We start from the raw sequence: 27,130 nt of genomic DNA, 5'->3' as shown, positions 1-27,130 counted from the left end.
ACGTAACTAATACACATTTCAGCACTTACGAGACGTATATAAACGTGTATTCTAGGAATACACAAAGCTTATAATCAATAAGTAGAAAATAAAATTTCTCATATACATAGATGATATTTGAGTTTTATAAAACAAGAAAGATTTGAATGCAAAATCACTATAAAATCCACAGAGAAGGAGATATACGTAGATCCAGTCTTTGCTATCATTGGAGCACAGAATGCATGTGTAATTGTGAAATGGCAGTTTTAATAGAGTAGGGATTATGCTATAGGAATGTCAAAGGTGTTTTTTTTTCTCATGGATCATTTGAAATGGTAAAACATGATGAAATCCGAAAAAAAGCTACATAACTGTCAATCTATCTACCTTATTTCCATTGTGAAATAACAAAAAATCAAAATATGTCATGTTGTTTTAACTGAAGTAAGACCTATTTATTCATTAATTGAAAAAAGCAAGGTAGAAGGTAAGGTGATAATATCAATTATGCTCACAATGCCAGTAAGTGATAACAATAGAAAGTATGTAAAATTATATTTTTAAAACATAGTAACAAATTTATATAGCATTTACAGATGATGAAACATGAATTTAAAAACCTGTCAAAATGCTATCATTACCCTTCATTCGTTATAATACACATAATATATATATACATACATATTATCTATGGCCGATTTACAAATAGAAAAAAGAAACATACACAGTTTACCCTTTATATCGAGAACTCAACACGATTGACGAACGACACCATCAGAAAAAAAAAAAAAAAAAAGAAAGAAAAAACACTCGTGTGTAGCAAAAGGGCATTTCAGGGTCAAATTCTATTCTAGATTGTCTCGGTTTGCATGTTCAAAATGGATCTTACATTAGAAGATCCCTGTGAATAATACTTACATCTTCATCGCGTTATTTTTATAACCACGTCGATATGATATTAATATAGATTCATTAATAGAAGCGATAAATATATTCAATGCTCTAAAAACCACATTATGCTTTTTTTCAGTTTTCATCTCCAAAAGAATATTTTTTCAAATTATTAACATATATACAAGATGAACTTTATTGTGATAAACTTTTTTTTCATTTAATTTCAAATTGTTTTGCACGTAAGTTTTTTCTGTGTTATTATGTAAGAAAGGAATAAACCTCTATTTGATGACCTCTTCCATTTTTACTACTCATTTTCACAAAACCTTTATGAATCCTTCCTGCAACGAGGTACAGCAAAATCTGCTGAATACAATGTCGGATGCACAAAGTGTCATCGAAGTCATTTTGAAGCAAATTTTACAGTTATCTTTGCCGAGGAATTTGACATATTTATAGCCACTGCCATGAGTTCGTGGACCAATTATCCAAGACACACCCTAAGATTCCGCACGGTTGCTAGGTTTCAGCAGTTCCCAACCTTGGAGCAATAAGTACCAGGGACAGACAGAATATGTACAGACCAAAGAAGGCGCACCCATCTAATGGTGTCCTAAGGAACATTTAACAGCAATCACCAGCATTGCACATATCTGAGCGTTTACCCATGTTGATTTTTTATATTTACAATTCATAATTAATATTTTAATGTATTAAAATTTGTATAACGGTTTTGATTTATAAGTGTATTTTTGAAATCTGTCAGCAGAATATAGCAGACTATTAAATTTCAATATCCATTAAAAATAGTACACAGTACTTAATGACCCCCAATAAAACACAAATACATTCTTATCATGATGGAAACTCGCGAAGCATTACATTACACTTGTCCGAACCTGCGAGTGTAGGTCATTCTCATGACCGAAAATGTTCAACAGTAGTACATACATTTATCAAATAATATGCATGTCTCTGATAGAAAAGGATGAAATTTACGATTTAATGTTTCAAATGGTTACAATATGGCACATTCTCATTTATGTCGAGTCAAATCATTCGCCGTATTCTTATAGACATGATGCACACTCGTACGTTCTTCTTTGAATAAATTAAACAACACACAACATGTTCATGACGAAAAGAATGCAGATCATGTAATCGGCAAGAGTTGACGATGATTCAAAACCCGTGTTTCACGCTCCTGGCGCAAAGGAAATATGTTAAACAGTATTTTGTATTATTCTCGTTGCCGAAGATTCTCGCTTTAGTTAAAAGGATTATGGGGAATCGTCACTACCTATTCCATCGCTTTTTTCTTCTGTCTCCTTAAAGTCTGATTTTTTCGTGTCCAAATCGCACGGGATGCCTTCATTTAGTTCTTTTATGGCCATTTTTTCCTTTTTTAATTTCATGCGTCTGTTTTGAAACCAGATCTTGATTTGTCTTTCTGTAAGACATAATGAATGGGCGACCTCTATACGCCTTTTTCGTGTTAGATAGTGGTTGAATTGGAATTCTTTTTCCAGTTCAAGTGTTTGGTATCGGCTGTATGTCTGACGTCCTCTTCTTCTATGTGCTGAGTTAGGACCTGCAATGAGATAAATAAACAGTTTTATTCTTTTGAACAAAAGTATGACAAACAACGACACAACACCAACGGTATAACGTTTATCATACATACTAGCTCCAACAGGATTTAATCTCATTATGCTCATCTTGTATGCATGTATTGAATAATTTTGTTTGCGAATCGTTAGTAAATGTAGAGGGGTATTATCTTTTTATATTTTAATTTGATATCAGTCTGCTAGCAATCAATATACATTGCAAATGGCCTGAAATGTGTTTCCTTAGTTATATGTAGTTGATAAAGCGTTATTTTAATTAAAACTAGTCTACAGCAAATGTTAATTAGAGCATTATCAACATTACAAATATATAGATCAGTATATATATTACTGAGTTAAAGGTTTGTATTGTATCTTTAATACCTAGTGTATTAAGGACACATTCTTGTTACAATGTTATCAGCTTTTTAATTACGCTGTCATTTATATGATGCAACTAGATACAGTTATCACATGAAAGACGTATATACATTAAACCACTAATTTGATTAAGCTTTATACACACTGTAAGTATCACCCATATAATCTATATTAGTGGCTTTATACAAATACCCTTAAGCCAACCACAGTGGAGCTACATTTGTAACACAAAAATACATCAATCATTTCCGGATGGCCTGTAACTTTGTGGGTATATCTTTCCTCTAACATTTTTTTTTCATAAGTAATTTTATTCCTAACCTCGGCAACCCCGGATGATTTGTATACAATACAAGTTGACTATTAAGCTGACCCATGTTAATGTGGTATGACCTCGGTAACAGTCTAACACAAACCTTCCTTGCCCTTTACCTGGGGTAATTACAATACAAATGAGTCAAGAGTCTTGTTTTTTACAGACGATTTAGCAAAGGTGTTTAGTTCAATGAATGTCAATGGTTCACAGTGTTACGCAAGGTAGTGCAAGCACGGAAATGTCGTGATTAGTTTAAAAACGCATTTGTCAAAGTGTGGAATCTAACAATTTCAAAGTTTCGGACGCAATCAGATATGGAAGGTGTGTGGAAAGGTGAACACGTTGTATATTATCATGAGTTAGTTCCTGTATCAAGTCGTTTGCACTTGAGCACCCGGGCAGGTGATAGATTGTTTACAAGTATAAAAAATAAATCAATTAATCTTTAAAAAAACAGACTATAGAGAATATAGTTAATTGATCAACAGTCCTATGTTAATTTACCATGCATTTTTACTCTATGATCACTGTTACCTAAGTGGAAATGCAGGGTACCAACTGAACAGTTACATCTACAACAGTTAACCAATTTTAACATCACGACAGGATACATATGATCCTGTATGCGTGTACATAGTATATGAGATTGATGACATATATCTAAGACGTTGCTGTTTTAGAGAGGACCTTCCAAGTTATTACGAGGAAAACTCTGATACAAATATTTGAAACGAATCGCAGATTCTCTTTATCAAATACTTTTCAGTTGTATGTTTGAGAACTCCGTTTCATGAATGCGTGACGTCAGTCCATTTATTCATCCTGATATATCTATAGAGCATATCACATGATTTTTTATACGTGAAATATAACGGAAATATTATCAAAGAATAACACGGTAGACATATTAGGCATAAAATTAAACGTCTTGATTACCGAAGAACACCTTTTTTGTCAATTCATACGATGAATTATACCCATATGTATTTTCAAGAAAATTTACCATTTGATTTGTTTATATATAAAAATATCCATTCATATCGACATTGCATTTTTACGCCTCAGTACAGCTCGAACGGAAAAGGTGTCATTTTTATTTCTGTTTAAAATTCCAATAAATCAATAGACATCGGATCGGCATCAATTGCAAAATAGTTGAAATGTATTTCCTGAAACGAAATTTATAATTGTACAAACTCAGGTACCTTATATCTCATTAGGTTGAAGGATAAAACCGTCTAATGGTGCATAGCTGTATTAAGTACCATTTGCATGTATGATCAAACGGTGATGACAGATGAAAAAAGAGAATAGTTATATATAAGCTAAACCAGTGGAACGCAATGTAGGTTATACCTTACACATGACTAGGTATCAGATCACAACGTTTATTCATTGACATTTTAGGAAATAAAGTGTTAATTTATCCAATCATAGAGGTAAATAAAAAAGGTAGATGTAAATGCCTGTATTTATCATATACTAGAAAAATCTGTATTATGTGTAGCCGTGAACCTATGCCAAAACAACCGTTAGGAAAATCTACCAAAATGGATGACGCTCTCATGAACATATTTGTGTTACTAAATATACAGAAAGACAATACAGGAGTAGAATATTTCCATTGACTTTCTTTTTGTGTGAAATTTCAGAGGGTTGAACCTGTACTTTTGATGTCGGAGTCGATACTTCCCAGTGCTTCAACCTTCAGGACAAACACCAGTTGTACAGGCAGACAACCCATTAAACAGAGAAGCGTGGAATGGTTGGGTCAGCCCTTTAGCAATGGCCAGGTGTTACAAGCATTAAAGAGTATACAATATATTATGTTTACCTAAAACCAAATATACAAAAAATGAGGGTAAGTGTCGCCTGATCTATATTAAGAATTCCTTTATCAAATGCATTTTTACTTTATGTAGTTGACAGAAATAAACAGTAAACAAAAGTGCTAGAGTGGCCAGTTTACACCATAATATGTACAAGGTAACCATGACGTGCTTAATTGAAATGTTAATCAACCAGATATCATATGCTTTATGATAGGTACCGCATCAATGTAATCGTTCACGTGCAGGAGTCGAAAGGTTGTGTTTCTCAGTTATGATCCCTTCACGTACAGTGTAACATTGAAGGGGACAGAGAATTGATGAGTATTGAAGATACATCGCCTTAATACGATTGTACCTGGAGGTTTTACCTGGTGACAGTGATCGACTACATTTTCTATTGTGACACTATTTATCAAACCGGTGTAATACTTAGCTGGGTTTGCATAGGTGTTATGTAGACTTTTAGTTATATACAAACACGTACACAAAGGACAGTGAGTGACTTTATAAAGAAAGGTATGATATTTTCACCTTACCATCATCCCATCCCACACCCACCCAGCCGCCGAAAAATGTAAACAAACAATTAGAAAATAAATAAACAAAAAATATAAACTACTCTATATACATACATACATATCTAATGAGTTACACAATTAACAAAAAATGATAGGTCAATTTGCAATATCTACATGTTTATGCGATTGCAACAACCTCGTCGCTGGATCTTGTATTCATAACGCACGGAATTCGATCATGCAAACCTCATTATTGTGAACTTTTTTCCCATGCCAGCTAGAGGTAATAGACTCCAGTACCTTCACACTTTGCCTCGCTGTGGCTGGACATTCCTGCGGTCATACACTAGAGCTCTGCAGGTGTCTTGTCACGGTTATTGATAAATGGCTAAGCGCACGTGTAAATATACATATTTTGGACATATCTGTTGTGATATAATTTATATGAGATATATTATGGCCTCTTTTGACATCGTAAAAGGTTTGTCATGATAATTTAAACATAGATGTTCTTTAAAGGGTTTGCTCAACATTGTCTATAAAACTATGATACTAGATTCTGAAAACAACTGGGACAGATCGTGTTCGTGTTGTTATACTCATTTATGAAATTTTAATATTGACTTCATTATAATATGATGCTAACACCTGTGACATATCTTTGTTACCCTTCCCTATAACTTCCACATAAAAAGGCAACAGAGCACCGGCTCTTTACGACTTATTATATGATACTGATAGTTAAATTACCTGGTCCACTAACCTTGTTCATATTTGTAAAATTACAACTAAAATAACGCTTTTAAAATTGTATTTTTTATTGCCGAAATACCGACGTGATTTAAAATAATACCTAACCAAAAGATTATTTATTTATCATTGATGCACTAGTCATTAAAAAAGGGAAATGATAATAATAAATAAAGATAAACCAATAACACATTCGTCCAGTGGTATAACTATATGGAATTATAACATACAAGTAAACTGTTTCTGGAACAATTAATGATTTCAGTAACAATGCATGAATGAGGAGACATGACAAGTCTTTATGTGTGGTTTTACATTATGTATATCCTATTCAATTGTACCCGATTCATAGTTACGTCTATTCAATGAATTACTAATTCATTTCCCAAAAGGGTTTAACAAAACATTGTTTGCAAAACATACGAAGCACATTTCCATTAATATTGCATAGGAGAATGCATTATGCTCATTGTCAATCGAGATGCTATCGAATTCGTCATATGGGGTCTTGTTGAGAACAGTTTTATAATACGAGTCTACCATTTGTTTGATTTTTTCAGAGATTGTGATTTCGATTTACCTGAAACTTGTAACGATTAATTTATTTAATATATCAAAGAAAGCCTCTGAAGAGATGAAATGAACATGACAGTGGACCCGAAAGAATGAACATGTCATGAGGTTAAACCGTGCTAGTTGTCACACTGAAACACATACGGAAAATCTCTGTAATTAAGAGTTGCCGAAGGCTGCTTATGCGTAAAAAGCAACCGCCAACAACTTTGTTCACAAATCTATTGGGCGTTTGCTGAACATTTCATTCATTGTATCAAACAAAAACAAATGTTTTCTCCACAAAGCTCCAAATTAATCATTCATTCACCATTCAATTCATAATACAAATAAAATGATCGCGTTTGAATCTAAACAATAGCAACGGAACGTACTGGATCCATCTTGATAAATAATAACGTCGGAATGCAAAAACGTAAACATAATCCATAATGCATCAGCGTTGGCAAAACGTTACCATGGTAATTATTGCAACATATCAAACACGTATCACTGAGCTAGATAATGATCATAGGAAATTGAAGATAACTAGGATATAGAAATAATAGTTTTTTTTACATCACTGAGTAAATAGGTCAGCGGTTTGTCTACACCATATGGTCCATGCACCATAATTGTTTAAGGAGCGGTTATTAGTAGTAATGGTCGGGATCTGTTTGTGGTGCTCCTCGGAACGAGACCATGCAAACCATAAAGTGATGCTACATGAATACGCAGGAACGTTAGAATTATTTTAAGATTTTCCTCCATGAAAGTATTATATATATATATATATATATATATATATATATATATATAAGTATAAAGATGCAGGGTCATAGATATCTGTTGTGTATTGTTATGTATTGTTTTAGCCAGATAAAGGATACTCATGCCGAGAACCTAATGATTTCATAGTAATCGATAATGGTGATTATATTTAATGAATGAGTAGTGCGTATATCAGTCACGATCTACTGAAATCTCCCGAAAGGTCTAAAACAGCACTCTATCTAATTACTACCAAGAAACGAAAACAAACATTTAGCCGATTGTGAATAATGATGTTCTATTGTATATTTATAATCTTTATTCCGTAAGTACGATGTCAATATACGTTACATCTCTTTAATTCCGAAATCAACATTATTTTCTAGTAAATAAATCAATAAAATGTGATAGAAGCTAAAAATGCTGTTAAACAAGTCGACGCACCTGTTCTTGACGTATTTACACATTACCAACAGCTATACACACATAGCTTTCATTATGCAATTTACCTAAACAATGCATTGATAAAATATGGCATACCAATGCATATGTATTCTTTGTAGCTACATATTATTTACATCAGTTTTTTAAAGCTGTTGTATTTGATGATTCGTCCACTAACGATAAGGTACAGGAACCCAGGGACATTATCAACAGGATCAAGTAAATGTTTGCTGAAAATGTGAAATGTCACACTGTAAAGAATGTATGTACACAATTGTCCACACGTGTTCACGTTATTAAGGATAACTAATGGTAAAAAACAGCTATCTTCACCGTCAGTAAAATTATATTCAAATGTATCATGAGGGTATCACATACCGCTTGAGAGATAACACCGCAGTAGATGTTTGCGGAGACATGTTTCGCTCACAGCTAAAACAAACAGATGTGTATTTAATTTGGTAGCGTCCATAAACATACGTCTAACACATGTGAGTAAAAACATAACTGACTCAGTTGCGCAAAAAAATAGAATAAACATATCAATATCACTTTCCTTTCTACGGTTATCGCATTTAATAATGTACTTGTTCGTCAACACGCTGACGTAAACTATTGGTATCAGCAACCATGTACAAGGATTATGGGATGGATGGATACACCGATTCATTACGCGATAGACAGACAAAATAGAGGGAGATGTATTAGTGTAAACATAACCTAACTGCTAGGGGTATTTTTATACTTATCATAGAGCTTATATAACAGCCTTTCTCGCTGTTTATCTGACACGAAATTACCCTATTATACATTCTCAACTTATGCAAATCTCACAAAATAGCTAATTAATTCTACGTAATTACTACTAATCTATGGGCTATTTTATGCCATGACATTTTATGAAATATTTACATGTCGACGTATCAGTAATTTATATCCCTGTTCGCGTGGAGTGAAATGGTTAACATCAGTATATGTAGTTAGGATGCAAGTTTCGAATTTCTCAATGACTTTTAATTTACGAGTATTATATCATAGCGGACCATTACTCACGTGCAAATCATGATAAATGATTCTGAGTTATGAAATAAGATAATACATGAAAGGATGTGTTTGAACTTATCACACAATGATAACTGACGTTGATTTTATCAGCATCACGTGGATATTGTCATCCAGCACATAGTGAATAACATATATCCTTATACAGACGAGAAACAAATCCCCTGAAGTTGATGATAATCGCAAATAGATCACTGCAATCTTCTGTGCAAGATAGTGTAACTTTCCTTGCAAATAATATTCATTATACGATTTCGTAAGGTTTCCAACAAACATGGTGGTGGTTAAGCATGTTTGAAAACAACTTTGTTCAGTCTTTTGAATAATAATTCTGAAACAGGTTCCAATGTAGAGACCAGTTATAATTTAATCGAAAGTAATATAATTTCACAATTATTTCCTAACGTTCATTAACACATTCACATATTATAATAAAGTATGTATACAAACTTAGCAGGCAAATAAAAATTCTATTACAACATACCGACTATTTATTCTTTAATTCTGTTTTTTGCTCACATTCTATGGTTTGCCCCCATTTGTTTTACCTATACTTGAATTCGGATCGGAATGCATTGTCGTTACCAGTCTGGTGGCAAGTAGTTGATATTCTGTCTCTGGAGGAAGACAATAAACACCTGCATGACTACCAGCTATTATAAACGTCATTATGTCATAAACGCCACATTCAATACCTACGCGGACGTCAGATTATCGGGTTTTTTTGTCAGATATTCCAAAAGAAGCGTAATTTTAGGAACGGAATATAGTTTGCAATCGACATAAGATTGTTTAATGATATCAAGGTACATAAATCGTTTAGTTTATCGTGTCTTAGTTTCTCAAATTCCACGATATTGTCAATAATGTTGTCTTTGATAATGAATTTTCATGAGCACCATATGTCCTTATTGAGTTAAGTATAATATGGTATAGAATTAACAGTATACTATTTTGTCTTTTTATCCTGCCCTGTTGAATAGTAAAATCCTCGTTGTACGAATATAGGTTTATGTATCGGTTGTACGACTTTTATCATGAATTAATATCAAAGTATAAACGCATTGAAAAGAATTTAACATTCTTTTAGTTTCTTATTCTATGTATTCTGTTGTTTTTATCTTTCTTTAAAGTTTTTCTGACGAAATAAATTTGCGTGATTTTGCTACTTGTAAAACTCAACAATAAAAACGTAGAACATTTAAGAGCATGAAGATATGTTCCTTTCCAGCAGCCATGCTAACAACTTAAATTCTCGTTTCTGTCAAACATACCTTACATACGGCACGCACGATACACTCCATGGCATGGTCTAAAGTAAAAGCAAACCTGATCAGGGTGATCGAGTCCTTTAGGAATCAACAAGTCATTTTCATTATTTTCTTTCATAATTGATTAGCGTTCTATACTTTAATAGTTTATAATGAAGTTGGCAAACTATCAGGTTTCTATCGAAATCCATTCCTGTTTACAATACGTAAACCATTAATCACGGAATGCACACCTGACCAAAGGAGAAATTTCCGATCAGGCATAAAGGCAACATTGATGCGTCTGTCTTTATATACTCATATATAGTGCCAATCGGATAAGCACATTTTGCATACTCTTGATTTCTGGAATTCCTGATAATATGTAAATAATTATCATCTAAGTGAAATAGAGTTTAATACTGAGAAGCGTGAAACTTTGTTTTCAATAGTTTCAAAAGTTTAATATCAAACATGAATGTAATGCTTGAAACACCATTGGAAATTCCGTTTTACTTTTAATAGTTCTAATGTTCTAGCATTGACTTCATGTATACATAAATACTGGCTTGTAACACTTAATCTTCAGTTTCCGCTCTACAGGAAGAGAAAGTTGTTTCATGATATAAAGTTTAAAACATACTATTTCGATGGAGGTTGAAGATAAACAATTTCATTTTACAGAAGCAATGAAAGGTAAGATAATTAATTCAAATACTTAAAAGATTGTACATAAGACACACAAGTGAATAGCACTTTTTATTACAAATAAAGAGTTAAAGCTTCAGGTTTTAATATTCTTTATTTCGAAGACGGAATTAAATTGCAAAAAAAGAAAAGAATATTGCTTGAAAATAGAATTAGAAACAAACAAACAAACGAACATGGTCCTTTGCGTGACGTCTGTGCAAATTACTTACATTATGTTCAATCTTGTTATATAATCGCGAACATTTGATCCAGTAAAAATAGTTTTTACAACAATAATCAACGGTTTCGGGACTTGCAAAGATGCCGCTAGAACCAGAGACTTTGTTTTAAATGATGCCATATTGAAATTATTTGAGGAAACCTATTTATTGCACCTCATACGCGGGGAGGGGTAGTGACTAGTCATAAAATCAAAATTCACATACAACCGAGATTCAGTAGTCATTCTGTCAAACCATATCTTAAGTTCGGATCTTCGAAATGCCTGCTTTTATTGCCAGCTCATATTTCTAGTATATGCCTTGTGTTTTATCGTTTAACAGATCCGCTTGGCTTTTTTGTATATATTAGCCTTAAGTTAGCGTGACCTTGATTAATTATACATCTGTATTACGAGACCACGAGAACCGCTAAATAAGCATATCAGCGTGTAAGAATGACATCATCATATAATGTGTTTATATTGGAACATATAAATGAAAGATGTAAATCCAATTAAAAATGAATGGCTTGTTTAAAACAGTGTTTCAAAGAATGTTTTATTATTTTCATGTTTATTGTTTAGGATTAATTTCCCGGTACGTTTTATAGCTAGAAACAACTATTGGTGAAATATTCATAAAACATTTGAAATATAAGCCAATGTCAATTCGCGTTCAATCAAACCAAGTCTATTTTTAGAGAAAAATACAGGTGCACTATATATGTACTTGGAACATATTATGGTCAACATCTGAGGAATTCTTCAACACTTAGTGTTGTAACAGTGCAGCTGATGTTGTGTGTTAGAAATCCTTTGATTATTCAAATAATCGATTTTGGTGACCTTGTCTTAGAATTAATTGGTTTGTGGCAGGTGTAATGGGATTAGGTGTATCGATCGCTATGTCGCACCCGACGTATGTAGGTTACAAATGACATCAGGATACAGATGCTGATTGTAATGCTTATTGACACAATGAACATCATCGGCAACAACAATAAGGTAATCATTTACATACAGTCCGCTTAATACTACAATCTATCGCCAAACACGGTTTGCGTTCCTAAATTAATCAATACACGCCAAAATATCGCTACTAACTAATCTCTATATGTAAGGTAACTAAGTTTAAAACCAATTCTATATTACCAAATATATATGCATTTATTAATCTGCCGAGTTAATGGATTTCCCTCCACAGCCCCTACCCCCACCCCAACACTTCAGCACACAAACACACATGTTTTTACACCTCTTATATTTCTACGTTTTGAACTCTCTTCTGGATTTCCGCATCTCTGCTTAGGAATCATCATTTATATGGTTTTCATGAAAATACATGATTCAGTATTCAGCTGTATTATATAAATGGCTGATTACGTCTAGAAAAGTGCCTCTCACTTATCTCCCTTTTATTTCAATCCCTGACACCGTTTTACTGCGCTACCTGACAAAGTTAATCTTTACTTCATGTCTGCACCTTTGTCGAAAATATTGATACGATCTTGATTTTTTTTTATTGCTTCCCTTTTCCGGTTATATATTCTGTATTGTAAATAAATGGGTATTGAAATCCACATATTTATACTTGGAGAGAACACTTTTCAAACATAACCAATGCTTTATTAAATTTGTAGTTTTACTTTCGCGGTATTTTTAATTATAATTTTGAATATTCATTTGATGGTTTCCTCTCATGTACAACCGATGGGAATGCCATGTTAAGTAATAAACAGACATCATATTTTATTGAATTGAAAATCTCGTTGATGGCCATAACTATATTGCTTGCGGAAAGTGATTTTAAGTTAGTTTGTGGTTGACTGTTAATATCACATAAAAGAAAAACAGCGCAGGATGATGTAAAAAAACTTTTATACTTTTACTTCATTTTATACCAATCCCACAGTCAGTCATGATTTTAGTCAAAATGTTGTAACTATTTCAAAATTATAGTTACCACTTTCTTCCATAAAGAATTAAGGATATGCGTTTGAAGTAGACTGCTTTCCGCAGGATTTTTTTCTGTTACTACATTAGACTTTCATTCAAGACAAAATAGCATGATTGACTGCAATATTGTAAATACAGCAACAGTGTTATTGCATCTTTGCTGATGTAGGTCTTTGTTGTGTTTTTCTAACTTCAACTACGCGATTTCGGATATTGTGCAGAAGACCAATTTCTGCTTGTAACTGATGTGTAAACTTAACTACAAGAATCTAATTAAAACTAAAAATGAAAAAAGTATAAAAGAATTATTTTGACATCCGATGGCAATAGATTAGATGCAATCAATGTATAGTTGATAACATTGATTTTAAGTTATAATTATATCTTTGAATTAACTTCAAAATTGTTTACAGTCCATTATTGGAATGTAAAATACCTTTTTCTTTCATCTAGGATATTGTGGATTGCGTGTTTATATGGACTTTTGATGGATATAATACGTTGTAGAGTTTGAGAGGTGGAGGCCACCTATGATGATGTAGCATAACGATTTGATTATTACAGCTGTTGCATTGTGGATGTTCGATTTCATGCCACGACATCGCCCTTAATGTTTTAGATATTCTTCATATGCCCTACGACGTCGTAGTCAGGCCCTACAATCTGATTTTGATGATTTGGGTTCGACCTTGACCTTTGCATGTGCTGTTTATGAAGACGCATTCCCTTCTTGAACATCTTGTTTGGATTCATATGTTTTAAGAAGCTCCAGGTTGTTTTTTTTCCTTCTCGTCTTCTTCGTTTTATATTCTGGTACAGTTTTGTGTATTTTGAGTTCTAATTAATTTAACTGCTCATATTTTCTCTGGCAGTCTTGTAAATCCTAATTTGCAAGAACTCTGACACGAGAACCAAACATGCACAGTAAGATAAACAGACATCATTTAGACCAATAACGATTGGCTAAATATAATTTCTAACTGCGAAACTAGCAATGCTTAATAATCCTATTTTACATTTGAATACACCCAATTTTGTTTTCCCCCGCTAATCGATTGACATTGTCAAAGCTGTTTGCAATATTTGCTGTGATATACAAACTATATAGGTATGTAGCGAACTAACCTAAGCATGTTTACGAACCAGTTCGATCTTAGTAGGTCTGCAATGGAATGGCTAGGGTTTTTTTGCGAGAGGTCTGGTGTGATGACAGATTACTGGCTCTCTACCTGTCCAAAGTATATGCGGGGGGTACACACATCCTGTCATACCTAAATCATACACACGTGTATATTTCATGACTATTTACGACTTGTGTGTAGACCGATCTGTCACACGTCTTTATAAACGTAGCCCTACTGCGAAGAATTAACCACAATACCATCACTATACCCAAGAGCTGATATATTTCCAATTCGCTCCTATTCTTCACCACATATATCATATGGTTCCGTATATTTGCAGTCCTAGCAAATATTCGAGAAAAAAATGGAAGCATTTTTGTTTTGTAATTAAATCATACATTTTATTCACTGTACCTTTTATTTCGATGATTGTACCAAATACATAGAAGTGAAAAGTATTTTAGTAAATTGTGGAGAAAAAAAAAACACATTTCTGTGAAACAAAAATATTAACTGTAGTCAACGAATACGTATTGAAATATGTTCATTTTTGAACAGCTGTTTTGTTTACTACAAATAAATTGTTTCCATTTTATATTATTTTTATTTGAATCTGCCGTCTATATGCTCGTCACTTAGTCTAGGAAAATTTCTAGCTCGTATTGGAATATACTATTCGCATTTTAATTTAACAATATGCAACAAAGAATGATTCAAAATATTCTGTTCTGGATTTCTTGTTCCAATTCAGAATACGTAGTTAAGGCATGTTAGCATTTCGTTATTTAGTTCTATGTTTAATCAGCCTTCCAAAACAAAGAGTTAAGACAAGTATTTCTTTTTCTATATTTCCTCCACCGGATGGACTACTCTACTCATTTTACGACATATCCGTGTTATATAATTGCTCTTCTCATCTTTTAAAAGAAACATTGTGCATTTTGAATTGATTTCCAGTTCAGACGTGCATTTGGGGATTACAGTATGGCAGAGTAAAACATTTCTTATCTCGAAGCTTTTTACGGGATTGATTTCAGGTCTAAACAAACTGTTACAGACTGACGAGCCTCTTACCATGCAGTTTTAGTCTGCGTTCTCCAAAGTTGTGGAAACATACAGAAAATGTGATAGCTCCTGCCCGACGGTTCTATAAGCCATAAACATGATATGGAAGGGTAAATAAGATTAATATACAATATAAAAGCATTAATGTTTGTCGTGGTATTTTTATTTTTTGTTTAGTTTTGTTTATTTCTTGCGCACCTTTAATTAATGAAATATAATAAGCGGGTCATATCTAATGTTAGCAAATAAGATCATGGTGTATGTTATTAATATCAATGACTAACATCAGTATCTAAACACATGTTATGTTATTGGACAACATCGTTTCAAACTACTACTAGTAATGTTAACAAACGGTTATGAAATTTTGAAAAATGGCATCATGACAATATTATAGAATGTTCAATGATATTATTTTATGTATTGTTATCATATTTTACGTATAGTTTTATATAAATTTTAACATAGCAACAACATTAACATCATTTGAATTGAACTGTTTCATATCACTAGTAAAATAGCATTAGGTTTACGTCATTCTTTAGGAAAAATATCGACATGTTCACAGAATCTTAATTCCAACACATATTCGATGAAACAATGGCAAAATATGAATAACCGAAAGATTCCCATGGAGACTCACGAAACCATAAAAAGAAAATAAGACCAGGTGTTTAAACAGAAATTATTTCCTCCTAGCCGCGGTTACATTTTACCTGTTTAATAGCATCATGTTTAGTAATATCATGCACCTGCATCTCACGCGTCCGTGATGAAGTAAAGAACGGTTACACATCTGAAATATTGTTTTTTTTTTTTTTTTTATTTTCTTCGCCATACAATGTACAATATAAAAGTATTGTCTTTGTTTCTAATTAGTCGCAGTGTCATTGGTTTTGGGTAAAGATAACGATCTGCGTACATGTTGGCTTTCGAAGATATATAACAGCTACATAGTTTATTATTTCAAAAGTTTCATATTCAATATTACTTCAATGGATAATTGATACATTGGACCAACTTTAATCATCAATATATAACCGAAGTAATGCGACACATTGAAATAAATTATTGGTTCTTTTGCGAGATTTGTATTAACAAAATATTATTAATATCATGAAACATTGTATACCTCATATTTACCTAAATTTATGATTCAGGGGTCGTACATGATCTTTGCATGGTATATGCTTGAATTATGTAAGATGTGTACATGAAGATGTGCAGCAATTTTTGACGATAGAAGACTGTTGCCAACTCCATAAGGATGTAAACATACGGTGATAAATAAGATGTACTGAAGGTGTTAGTTGTTTCACGCACAAAACCAGTGTACGATAATTGCCTACTAGGTGTGATTTGTTTTTGGCTATGATAGGTTGCCTGTAGCGCTACATATAAATATATGTATAATCAATGTAAATTGGGGGTATTTCCATTGACAAATAAATTACATAGAAAACTAAATGCCATTTGATGCTTGAATAATGCATGATGTGCTATCAGCATCAGGCCTAGTCCGTTGATAAACTTATACTAATTAAAGCATATATCACTCTGGTAATATAACTTAATCTTGAAAAGAACATTAAACGTTTATTTATATTCAAAAGATTTGCACATTTTTAGAACCTAATCGAAATTTTCTTTTCGGAATTTTTAATTATTTGAATTATGACTTTAGCAATTAATGACGTGTTCTTTGAAAACGGATGTTATTCAAGTATCTAATATGCTGAGTATTCATATTTAAAAGTATACTTTCAGATCACAAAAAGTAATAATTTCGAAACGCCATGTTGAACATTATTTATCTTGCTGCAATTCTACGAAATAAAATTAACTTAATATTATCTGTTTATTTCCTACTTTTTTACTGTTCGTTATACATATTCAAGTCTTTGAGTATTGATTATGACTTTCATGATGACCTATATTTCAAATAGCATTTAGTCATTCTGGTATATCAATATCTAGTTTGACGGTGTTCCGTTATTTTTCAACATGTTGTTCAACAACATATTACAAGCAAGCCTACAGACTAATTTGACTCGTCGGTTCCTATGTTGTTAAAAAATTGTCAATTTGTCAGCAATTTTCAAAACGAAATAGAAAAATGTGTGTTTCGATAATACTCTTCATAACACTTTTTAATGAGCAAACAGGCAAAAGATAATTTTGAAATGAAGGGGTCCTCTTTCCAGCATGATGGATTCTGAACCAATTAACAAATCTTCCAGTTCTATTGTTATCATAGAATCCGGTCAATAACAAGAATCTGTGTGTAAAATACAGGTTGCTAAATTCTCATGAATAGCTGAGCAATGACAGAAAAGAAATATAACATTATTAGCAAACTGTAAGATAATTAATTATCTATAATTTGATCCAATACGTTATTGCTTTCTTCCCAATAAAAAAGCCAACACTAAACACTTCTTGTATCGATATATCGCGTTTCCGGAGTCATCTAACATCTCCAACCAGTGACATCCACAGACCAGTTTTTTATTTAGTGTTCGGTGTCTTCTTAACGAATCTGAGATACAGAATTTCTTCAACAACTATATCTTATTCCAACTGTGCTATATCAGTGACGCTGCTCACTTTATTGCCCGGGAAAGAAGTCGTAAAACTCAAATAGGGTGTATACCTAGGTATATTGCTCTAGTACTGAATGTAACATACAGGTTATTTTAGTGTTTTTTCTTCTGCCTAACGATTCTCTACCTCTCGAGTTTACGGCTTCATAGTTAATGGTCGTCTTTTTTCTCAATCATGATTTGTTAATGTTTGATCATGTGCAACTTTTAACTCCACTAGTGGTCATACTAAGCGAAATATCGTGTACATAACTGACACTTTGGGTAGACACATAAATTTACTGAAGTGAATAATTCATACATTTTCGGTTCAAAGGAGTATAACTTCTATTTCACTCCAATTTTATACATCATGTCAGTCATTACTAGTTTTACAACAGACCTAATCAAGTACAGATACGGCTAAGTTATCCGTATTTTTTGTTTTTCTATCATCAAAAAATAATGGGGAGATAACTCACACATTGATTGCATGAAAATGCACAGTTTTGAAGTGAAAATCCTGCCAAATCAATTCGCTGATCCCTTTTATACACATGCGTTTTCATCTATACTAACCATACTCTATAAAGATCAGCAACAAGCTTGAAACACTTTCTATGTGGGTCATATGAAACAATTTCATACGGTATTTGTCATTGTTTTTCTTTGTTGTTTCGTATCCTGAAAACTCTTCTACATTGTTTTCATTACGAAGTCAGAAACTTAATCGGTTTAACACCTGAATTTATATGGTTTGAAACTGACACTAACTGTAATAGAAAGATCTGCTTATTAGTATAACCGTGATATATTCGCAGCATATTTGTGAATATTTATATTTGGAATAGCTGACTAGTTGTCGCTTAGATTAGATCACAGTGTCAGACCCGGTGATGTGTTCTAATGAATGGGCTGATAGTATTAAGACGGTTGCGTCACGTGATACATCAAACTGAACTCTCATTTTTTGCAGTCGTTATTCAAAACCTATTTTATTCAGATTGGGAACGACCTAGTATGCAAATAAATGTCAGCCAACTGTGAAAGTCATGCTTGGTTGAGAATGCCTCGAGTGATGTACATACTAGGCTATGGTGGAATTCACACAGCCATTACGTATACAAGACCATTAATTACTTGCTATGTGTTTCCTATGTCTTCCATAGTATGTTTCCACAAGTAAGACGGTAGTGAGGCGAAACGAATAAAATGTGAGTCCCCATTGGTTTATCCATCCATTTTTTTGCTCCAATGACATGGCTGAGTCATACTTATTCTGATATTTACCTCTACTTGAATAATAACGATGTTTCGATTTCCTAAAAATATTAATTATTTGTCCCGAAAGATTTTAAATCAACTTATATTCAATATAAATATTGTTATGGTATGTCATCATATGGTATCTAGGTACGCATAATACCGATGGCTATTTTTTCTCTCAATAAATAGGTTTTTTCTCAAGTAATCTCCTTAAATGAACACTGCATGGAAGAAATATTTAGATGATACATGTATGTTTTTTCTGGGATGTTAATATCTAATTTGTTATTGGATAATTGAATATTACCGAAAAAAAAATGTTTTAATACTTTGATATAATTTACGATATTTATTTAGATATAACTATACGTTAAATATTCAAAAGTTTCAAATAAACAGATAACATGATTCTACACCACGAATATGTATCATACATATATATAGAAATTATAAGATATGTGTGTAAATTGAATGGTTAGTTTCTTTTCACATCTCAATACATATAAATTGCATTTGAGTCAAGTCAAGAGACTATCATTTGTAGTAATTCACATCATAACACCGTTAAACAATTATCTATATATGAATATATATATATTAGAAATGTATTATTTGCAAATATTTAGATAAAATAACGTATTTAAGATATGAAATGATATTCAATCACAATACCATATTATATTACAAACGTAGAATGGATCTGTTATGATTTTATAACCGTGTGGATTGTCAATTACAATCCTGTCTTTGTATGTCATTATCGTACAGGTTATCTATAGAACCCTTTAAGATTTTATATAATTTGTCATGATTCACAAAATAATTTTGAAATGAAAAGTTTAAAAGAGAAAATATGAAATTTCATTGATATCGCGTACACAAATCAACGCAGATCATTCATATTTTTTTAAAGTTGATTTATTTTTATTTTCAATTTTCATGAAATTATATTGCATAACATTAATCATTTAATTAAATTTTGTAAATTGGAGAACGATGTATTATCAATTAGAGAAAATTTAATGTAAAAATAAATCATTTTGGTATGATCTATAGTTACACCCTTAAATCCAAGGCATTCTAGTTTACTGATCATTTAGTTTACTTAAATCCTTTCATTGACGTCAAACCATAGCAGAGTAAATTACAAATCAAAACAAATGCATATCAAATGAACAAATAAAAAAATATCGAAAAAATGTAGATTCCTATGCAGTTCATAACATAGTTGTGCTGTTTCAAACTTTATGTTTGACATCAGGCAAACAACATAAGTCACCTAAGAAACAAAATATGTATAACGCGTCTAGAAAAGACAATGATTATTGAAATTGTATTGTAAATTGTTGAAGTTCCTTTATGTTTATAAAAATCAAAGTATACATTTGATATTTTTAGATGACTATTATCGTGTTTGCAATTAATGGGATTCAACAATAATTTTCTATTTATTTTCAGAAGTTATTTTTAATTATTTTCATACATCTAAAACGTATTTATTATTTGCCTTTTTGTGTAACACAACACTGACTGCGGTTTCCTTATTCTTAGCTGCTATATGAAAAGGACATTTTCACGTGCAAAGGGTCTTTCACTATTGGTTATCATATGTATTTATCGCTAACTCAAACCTGAGAATAATTTGTCAGTATTGTCGTAAAAATAATTCAAAACAAAATAAATAAATCATGGTTTAGTATTTGAAAAAGTATTATAAAAGACAGGAATTATCACTACAAATCCCATCTTCTTTGGTTGTAAGGGTTCTAAAACCGAAATAAAACCGCCCATAAAATATTATTGATTACTTGTAGGAGAGAAACTCTCTTGTCTGGCTAAAGACTCTTCAATGTGTACACAAGAAGCGGGCGTATTTGAGCCGACCCATCAATTTTGCGGAGGGATCTACTGAATAACCGATATGGGAAGTTCTAGTTTATTTATTTCACATTCCATTTTAATAATTTTGTATTTGTTTGATAATTTTGAGCCTACTTTTTAGGTACCGATTTTTTTACATGAAATCATATATCATTTTACAGTAGATATCCATTGTAGAGGAACAGCATACGTACAAACGTTATCAAGGAAGCATTGATATTTTACAATTGCCCTGAGCTGATCATTTGGGAATCCATCCATGTGCTTTGTGTGGTATATGGTACTGATAATGGAGGAAAGCCTGCATATTACTCTGCAAAACTCTATGTGATTATACCTGATGCAGAAGGCAGTGATTTAACCCTCCAACATCTCAGTCAATGTTTCAAGCTCTCTGTAACCAACACCACTTTATTGATTTACTTAAAGTGTACATAATTAAAATGTCAATTTCTTTCCAAAGAACATTTATCATTTCCTGAGTTTATCGATAATATGGACAACCATCACTTTACCATTCAAACATTATCTGGGTAACTCAATGTAGAAGCTGGTTAAAAAAGCATTACGTCACCGCCGTTTAGAAAATTGTCTTTTACATGTCCAAGGTGGTTCACTAAAAGGAATCATCATAATTGACCACACACCAGAAATACTCTACATGAATTGTGTTCAAACGACGATTAGATTGAACCCTATTTCTATATCAAATATAGATTTGCTATATTTGATTTCAGGCAAATGTAATAGAGTATCTTAAAACATTTGTATTTGGTGTCACTTGTAGATAGATTTTTGTATCTATAAATTGTTTTGAGATACAAAACTCTAATCGCCAATGTGATTAAACAAGTTTGTTGTACGCTAGATAAGCTAGATTAGGTTTATTTAAAGCAGTATTACTACACACTACAGAACAAAGAAAATCAGGCACATGGCAAAACTGGACGACAATCGATATTTTGCTAATATAATAATATTGTTTCATGTCTGAGTAGATATATTATACCATTGTCAATTTTCTGCGGCAAAAGTTTTAGTATATACATATATATTCAATTTATTCCATTAAAGAGAATAGTATTCATAATGTCCTGCAGCGGTTAACATGATATCGGATTCATTTATATGTGTGACAAATTCAGCAGAATAACAAAGGAGCACAGTATGTTGAAGCTTCATGTCGATCGATTTCGGTTATGTTGGGAGTCGAAATAAACAAAGTTACATAAAATTCAATTTTTGTTTTGTTTTAAAACAAACAGGATGCATTATTTACATGTTATTGAAACAACACTGACATAATTGTCTATGTGTATTTCAACACGAAATGAATTGACTATTAAGTATTGTGAGATTAATGATCGTGGGTGAAATTCACGAATATGTTTATCGATCACATCAGGATTAGCCATTAATCAGGGAAACATATTAACTCCCAGTTGTTAGATGTACATTTCTTTGATGTAAATTTACATTTTGATATGAGAATGAAATATACGAAAAAGAAATCTTTTCGATTAATTTTAAACTATACGTTCAAAGGAAGCTATGTAGGATTCGGTAAACAAAAATATAAAAGATTTGTAGAGGTTTGCCTGATAAGACCCCCATATAAATGTCAGACAGGGCTATAGCCGATAATACTGTGTGTTTATTACTACATCGACAGCATTGAGTAGTTACAAGGGGTAACATAGTGTCCTTCACTACTGCCGCGTGTATCATGGCCAGGACAGAATCGGCTTAACAAATACATAAATGCGATAGTTATAACAGTAATTTTAGAGCTAAGAGTTCAATCCCGTATTTTGAACATATTACACCCAGACATAGAGCATTTACTTTCCGTTTTTCTCAAATAAGATAATATGTTTTTTTTTTAAATCGATGATACATAGACATCTCGACGTAACTTGTAATGCAATGCATATTACTATATATATCACGTGACCTGTTAAGAAACTATATGTTTATTTCCAATTATATTTCATTTAGTTTTATACCAAAATAAAAAAAAATTCTGACTCTTTGAATGAATCATTAATTCAATGTTCATGTTTATGTGTATTTATTTATATTCCTACACTTTTCAGTGTGATAAATGTTTTAGTTTTCTATATAACACGTCTACACATACTACAAATGAAATATTTCTTCAGAAAATCCATTGGTGGAAGTAAACAATTGAACAACTTTTTGTATTTTCGTAACATATAATAAATCGAGTGTGTAGACGAAATTTTAATCTTCTAAGCAGTATCATAGACTGATTTTGAAATGGAAAAAAAACTTGAATTGCTTCAACAGTATATCTTTCCACACCAAAACATATGTTTGGTATGAAAATATGCAATGACGATGCATTTCAACTGAAAGCAGTGTTACTGTAAAAAGTACTTTTAAATATAGTAGATATTGTAGTAAAAATTTTAGAAATACATAAATTAATGTATACAGATTTTGCGTGATTAATTTTACGAATAATTATGATTAAACGTGTGTTGAGATGTATCAAATATTTAGATTTCAAACAAAATGAAAATATATATGTAAGTGATTGAAAGGTATTATCATGAGTGAGTGACATTGTGATCCTGTTTGGGAGCTGATTAATCGGCGTGTTTTAATAAGGAAGTATATATCTTCATTGTTAAGCTGTCTGACACATTTCATAGACATGAATTTGGATAGTTGATAAAGTATAGCTTAATTTTTTGAATAGTTAATGTGCTAAGTTGATATGGAGTAGGTATCAGATATTATTTGAAACTTAATAGAAACTTAATACATTTACCATATTTCAACCTTATATAATTTTTTATTGATAAAACTTACTGCGTATTCTACATTAAGATACATTATTTTTAAAATGTTCAAATTCGATAAAATGATTCATCAACATTTTTTTGAACGCAGTTCCATCACAAACCGATCTGGCAAATTTCCATCGTACTAACATACATACTCATCAATGCGCAAATAGTAATAATTGCCATGTGTATCGACTAATTATAGAAAATGACACGGTGTACCCTTACAAGTGGAATATTACTTTCAAGTAGATCTACCGATATATAATTTAAATTGCAACTCCTAAAGAGATGTTCATTTTATATGTACAAAGTATAAACGAGGTATAAAATTCTACTTTACACATGTTTGTGTGTACATTTCCAAACGTACATACTATACTTAGACTGATATTGGCCGTGACAAATACATTATACATCAACGTTATGCCTCACTTGGTAGTGTATGTGTAAGTGGAGTAGGTTTTAATTTTTCCTGGGATATGTTACGTAGCTGTGTTTAATTTTACGACTTTACGTTTGACCGTGCCCTGCATACGAACTATTCGACAGAACCACTCGATCACAGTTCTACATATGGTGCAGACATGTCTTATGTAGTATTCTAAGCTCAAGTTGGCAATAACACTCAAGCTTGAATGTATCCTTTCTACAACTGCCTTGGGAAAATATGTTAAGGAAAGCCAACAAGCCATACTGAATAATACATAATGTATATTTTTATCGAGATCCCTGGCCCTCGCAATGGTTTTCTCTAGGTTATGCATTAAAATTCCTTTCTCTTTGTGCAATAATGCATAGTACATTTTGACGTTATACATGACCTGTTACTATTATTGTTGCAGAAAATTGCTTTAAGCCCTTTCTTTAACTCACTTTAAACTGTATCCTTCTACATCTTATTAATGTTCTGATATCTTTTACTATTGTTATCACAGCGTCTAGTTTCCCTGATACATAATACAGCTCTTAGATGTATGTACACATATTCTCCGTGTTCGGCACATCTGTAAACAGGGGAAATGACGTTGGCAGTTCAAATATACAAACATGTTATTTTTCATTTTCACTATTAAGATGAGATTATCAATATTTTTTTTCTTTTTGTTTAAAATGCTTATTTAAATCTTACCTGGTGTATGTTGAAATTAACATCAACACTGTTATTGTAATCTAAACATGTATTTAATTTTTTTATTATATTTTTTGTAAATATTTATTACTTGTTTTCTACGTGCATAATTATTACTTTGGTTTTAATCCTCAAGTCTTCCGAAGTTCTTTAGCCCCATTTGTGATATGTTATATCCTCATAAAGCATTTTTACTACTTTCCCCTGGCAACTTTAGAAGGGAGGTCGACGATGGAAACATAAATCTATCATAGGGTTTGGTGCATCATAGAACAGCGATTTACTAACAGCGTAAAATGCAAAGAAGACGTTGTTGGGTTTACACCAGTAGCTGTTTATATACGCCTATAATTCGCCAATTATACTGACGTTCCCGTGGACCGCGAGTGTTTGAGTGCGTTAGGTTATACTGACTTTCTATTAAAGTGTTTTATGGTGGTTTTACACACACGTGTGTAATAGTCTTTCTAGTACCTATTTATGTATTTATTCAAACGGCCTGGCACGAGTTTAGTGTATACATTTTAGTGAAATATATATCTATTCAATTAGTTATTATGGCAATCTAATACTAGTATATGTATCTCCTTAATCAGAATATTTTTAATATGTATTATCGCTGGTATATGTTTTGATGTTATAATTATTCCGAGGATTATTAAACACTAAAGTGACAATCATTCTGACTTACCAACAATCCCCATCCAGGGATAAAAAGGCGTTGAGGGGCTTGCTTCAGATCCCGAATTTAGGCCTTGGTCCGACTTCATGTGTTTTTGTAGCAACATAGACTGACAGTTTGCTGAAGCGTCCAGGCCAGAGTAGGGACTATGTGTCTGACTATTATGTACGGAGTCCGGAGAGCTGCTCTGTATCCCCCCGTGCGGAGGGGGACTCCAATTGTCTGTACTACACGAACTGTACGACCTATGCAAACTTGAGTCCTCCGAGCCCTGGTGTGCTGGGGCTGGTTGAGGGTAAGGCGGTATCCGACCCCCGCCCGGGGGTGTTGTTCCGTGTCCGTGTCCTACCCCATGCCCGGGCTGTTCCGACGCTCCCCCTCCTCCTCCACCTGACCCTGTTCCCCCGCCCGATCCGTCCCGGGAGGGGTAATGGGAACCGTCCGCGGATTGGTGGTGAGGTGAGTATCCATTTGGTAGAGTGGCACGATGGGGATCAAAACTGCTATTGTGATATGCCGAAATTTGATCGGCAAAACGTGATGCTAGTAATCCAAAATTGTTTGACGAGTAACCAACATTGTGAGGAATATGTGAATTTTCCGAAGAGTACTGTGCAAAAAACGATGCTGGATAGTACGAATTCATTTTTGAGAATATATTGCCGTTTTTGCTATTTTCTCACAACATGACCTATACACTGTACCGTACCTAGTGATTTGTGGACATCCATCGCTTACGTCGGCCCAAATAAATCATTTGCATGGAAATCAGAGCGAACATATTCCAACCAATCAGCAGCGCCGTTAGAAAATGGGCTCGACTAGTGACTGCGCTGACCGAATCACACCTTTACATAGATAGTGGCTTACTAGCGAGGTAGCTACGACTGTTCTCAACAGTTATTTTCTCAATCCCGTGATGGCGTTTAATTCCATTATCTTGCAAAAGGTATCTAGATTTGTGGAAACTATCAGTTTTATAGCATAATTAATAGAATTAACTGTTCACTTTTTCTTCAGCTTCAGTCTTAATCGCTTGACAAAATGGCTGTCGTGGTGTAAACAGGCTGGCATTACGGGCAAAATTTTCCTCGGGAGAGTCATACAGAATCTTAAACTATCAGCCAAAATAATAGCTAAAGATAAATGCAAACTAGTGCTTTTTAAAGGACTATTCAGGGGATGAGTAAATCCGTGGTGGGAAATACGACACCGTCCGTTGGCAAAGTGTATATACAGTTATGACTTATTCATCGAACAATTCAGGATTATTTGTTACGTTTTTTTCTTTTGTTTATCTACTTTCAAATGTTTGTCTGGGTTTCTTCTAACGCCAGTACTCATAACTGGTTTTTTT

General features: G+C 32.7%; 1 protein-coding gene across 1 annotated transcript; it reads right to left on the bottom strand.

Annotated features, from left to right (window-relative positions):
- Positions 1–1,910: 1,910 nt before the first annotated feature.
- LOC132557357 (homeobox protein Hox-A7-like) lies at positions 1,911–26,419 on the bottom strand. The gene is made up of 2 exons (XM_060221848.1): positions 25,783–26,419; positions 1,911–2,467 (listed from the first exon to the last, which is right to left on the bottom strand). Exons 1-2 carry the CDS (start codon positions 26,417–26,419, stop codon positions 2,157–2,159), a joined length of 948 nt encoding a protein of 315 aa, XP_060077831.1. The 3' UTR covers positions 1,911–2,156.
- Between the last annotated feature and the right edge of the window lie 711 nt (positions 26,420–27,130).

Source organism: Ylistrum balloti, unplaced genomic scaffold (assembly GCF_031769215.1).
Source record: "Ylistrum balloti isolate Yb309-2 unplaced genomic scaffold, AGI_CSIRO_Ybal_v1 Utg370662, whole genome shotgun sequence".
Lineage (NCBI taxonomy): Eukaryota > Metazoa > Mollusca > Bivalvia > Pectinida > Pectinidae > Ylistrum > Ylistrum balloti.
The sequence above is the reverse complement of the archived record's forward strand: the minus strand, read 5'-3'. Positions and strand labels throughout refer to the sequence as shown.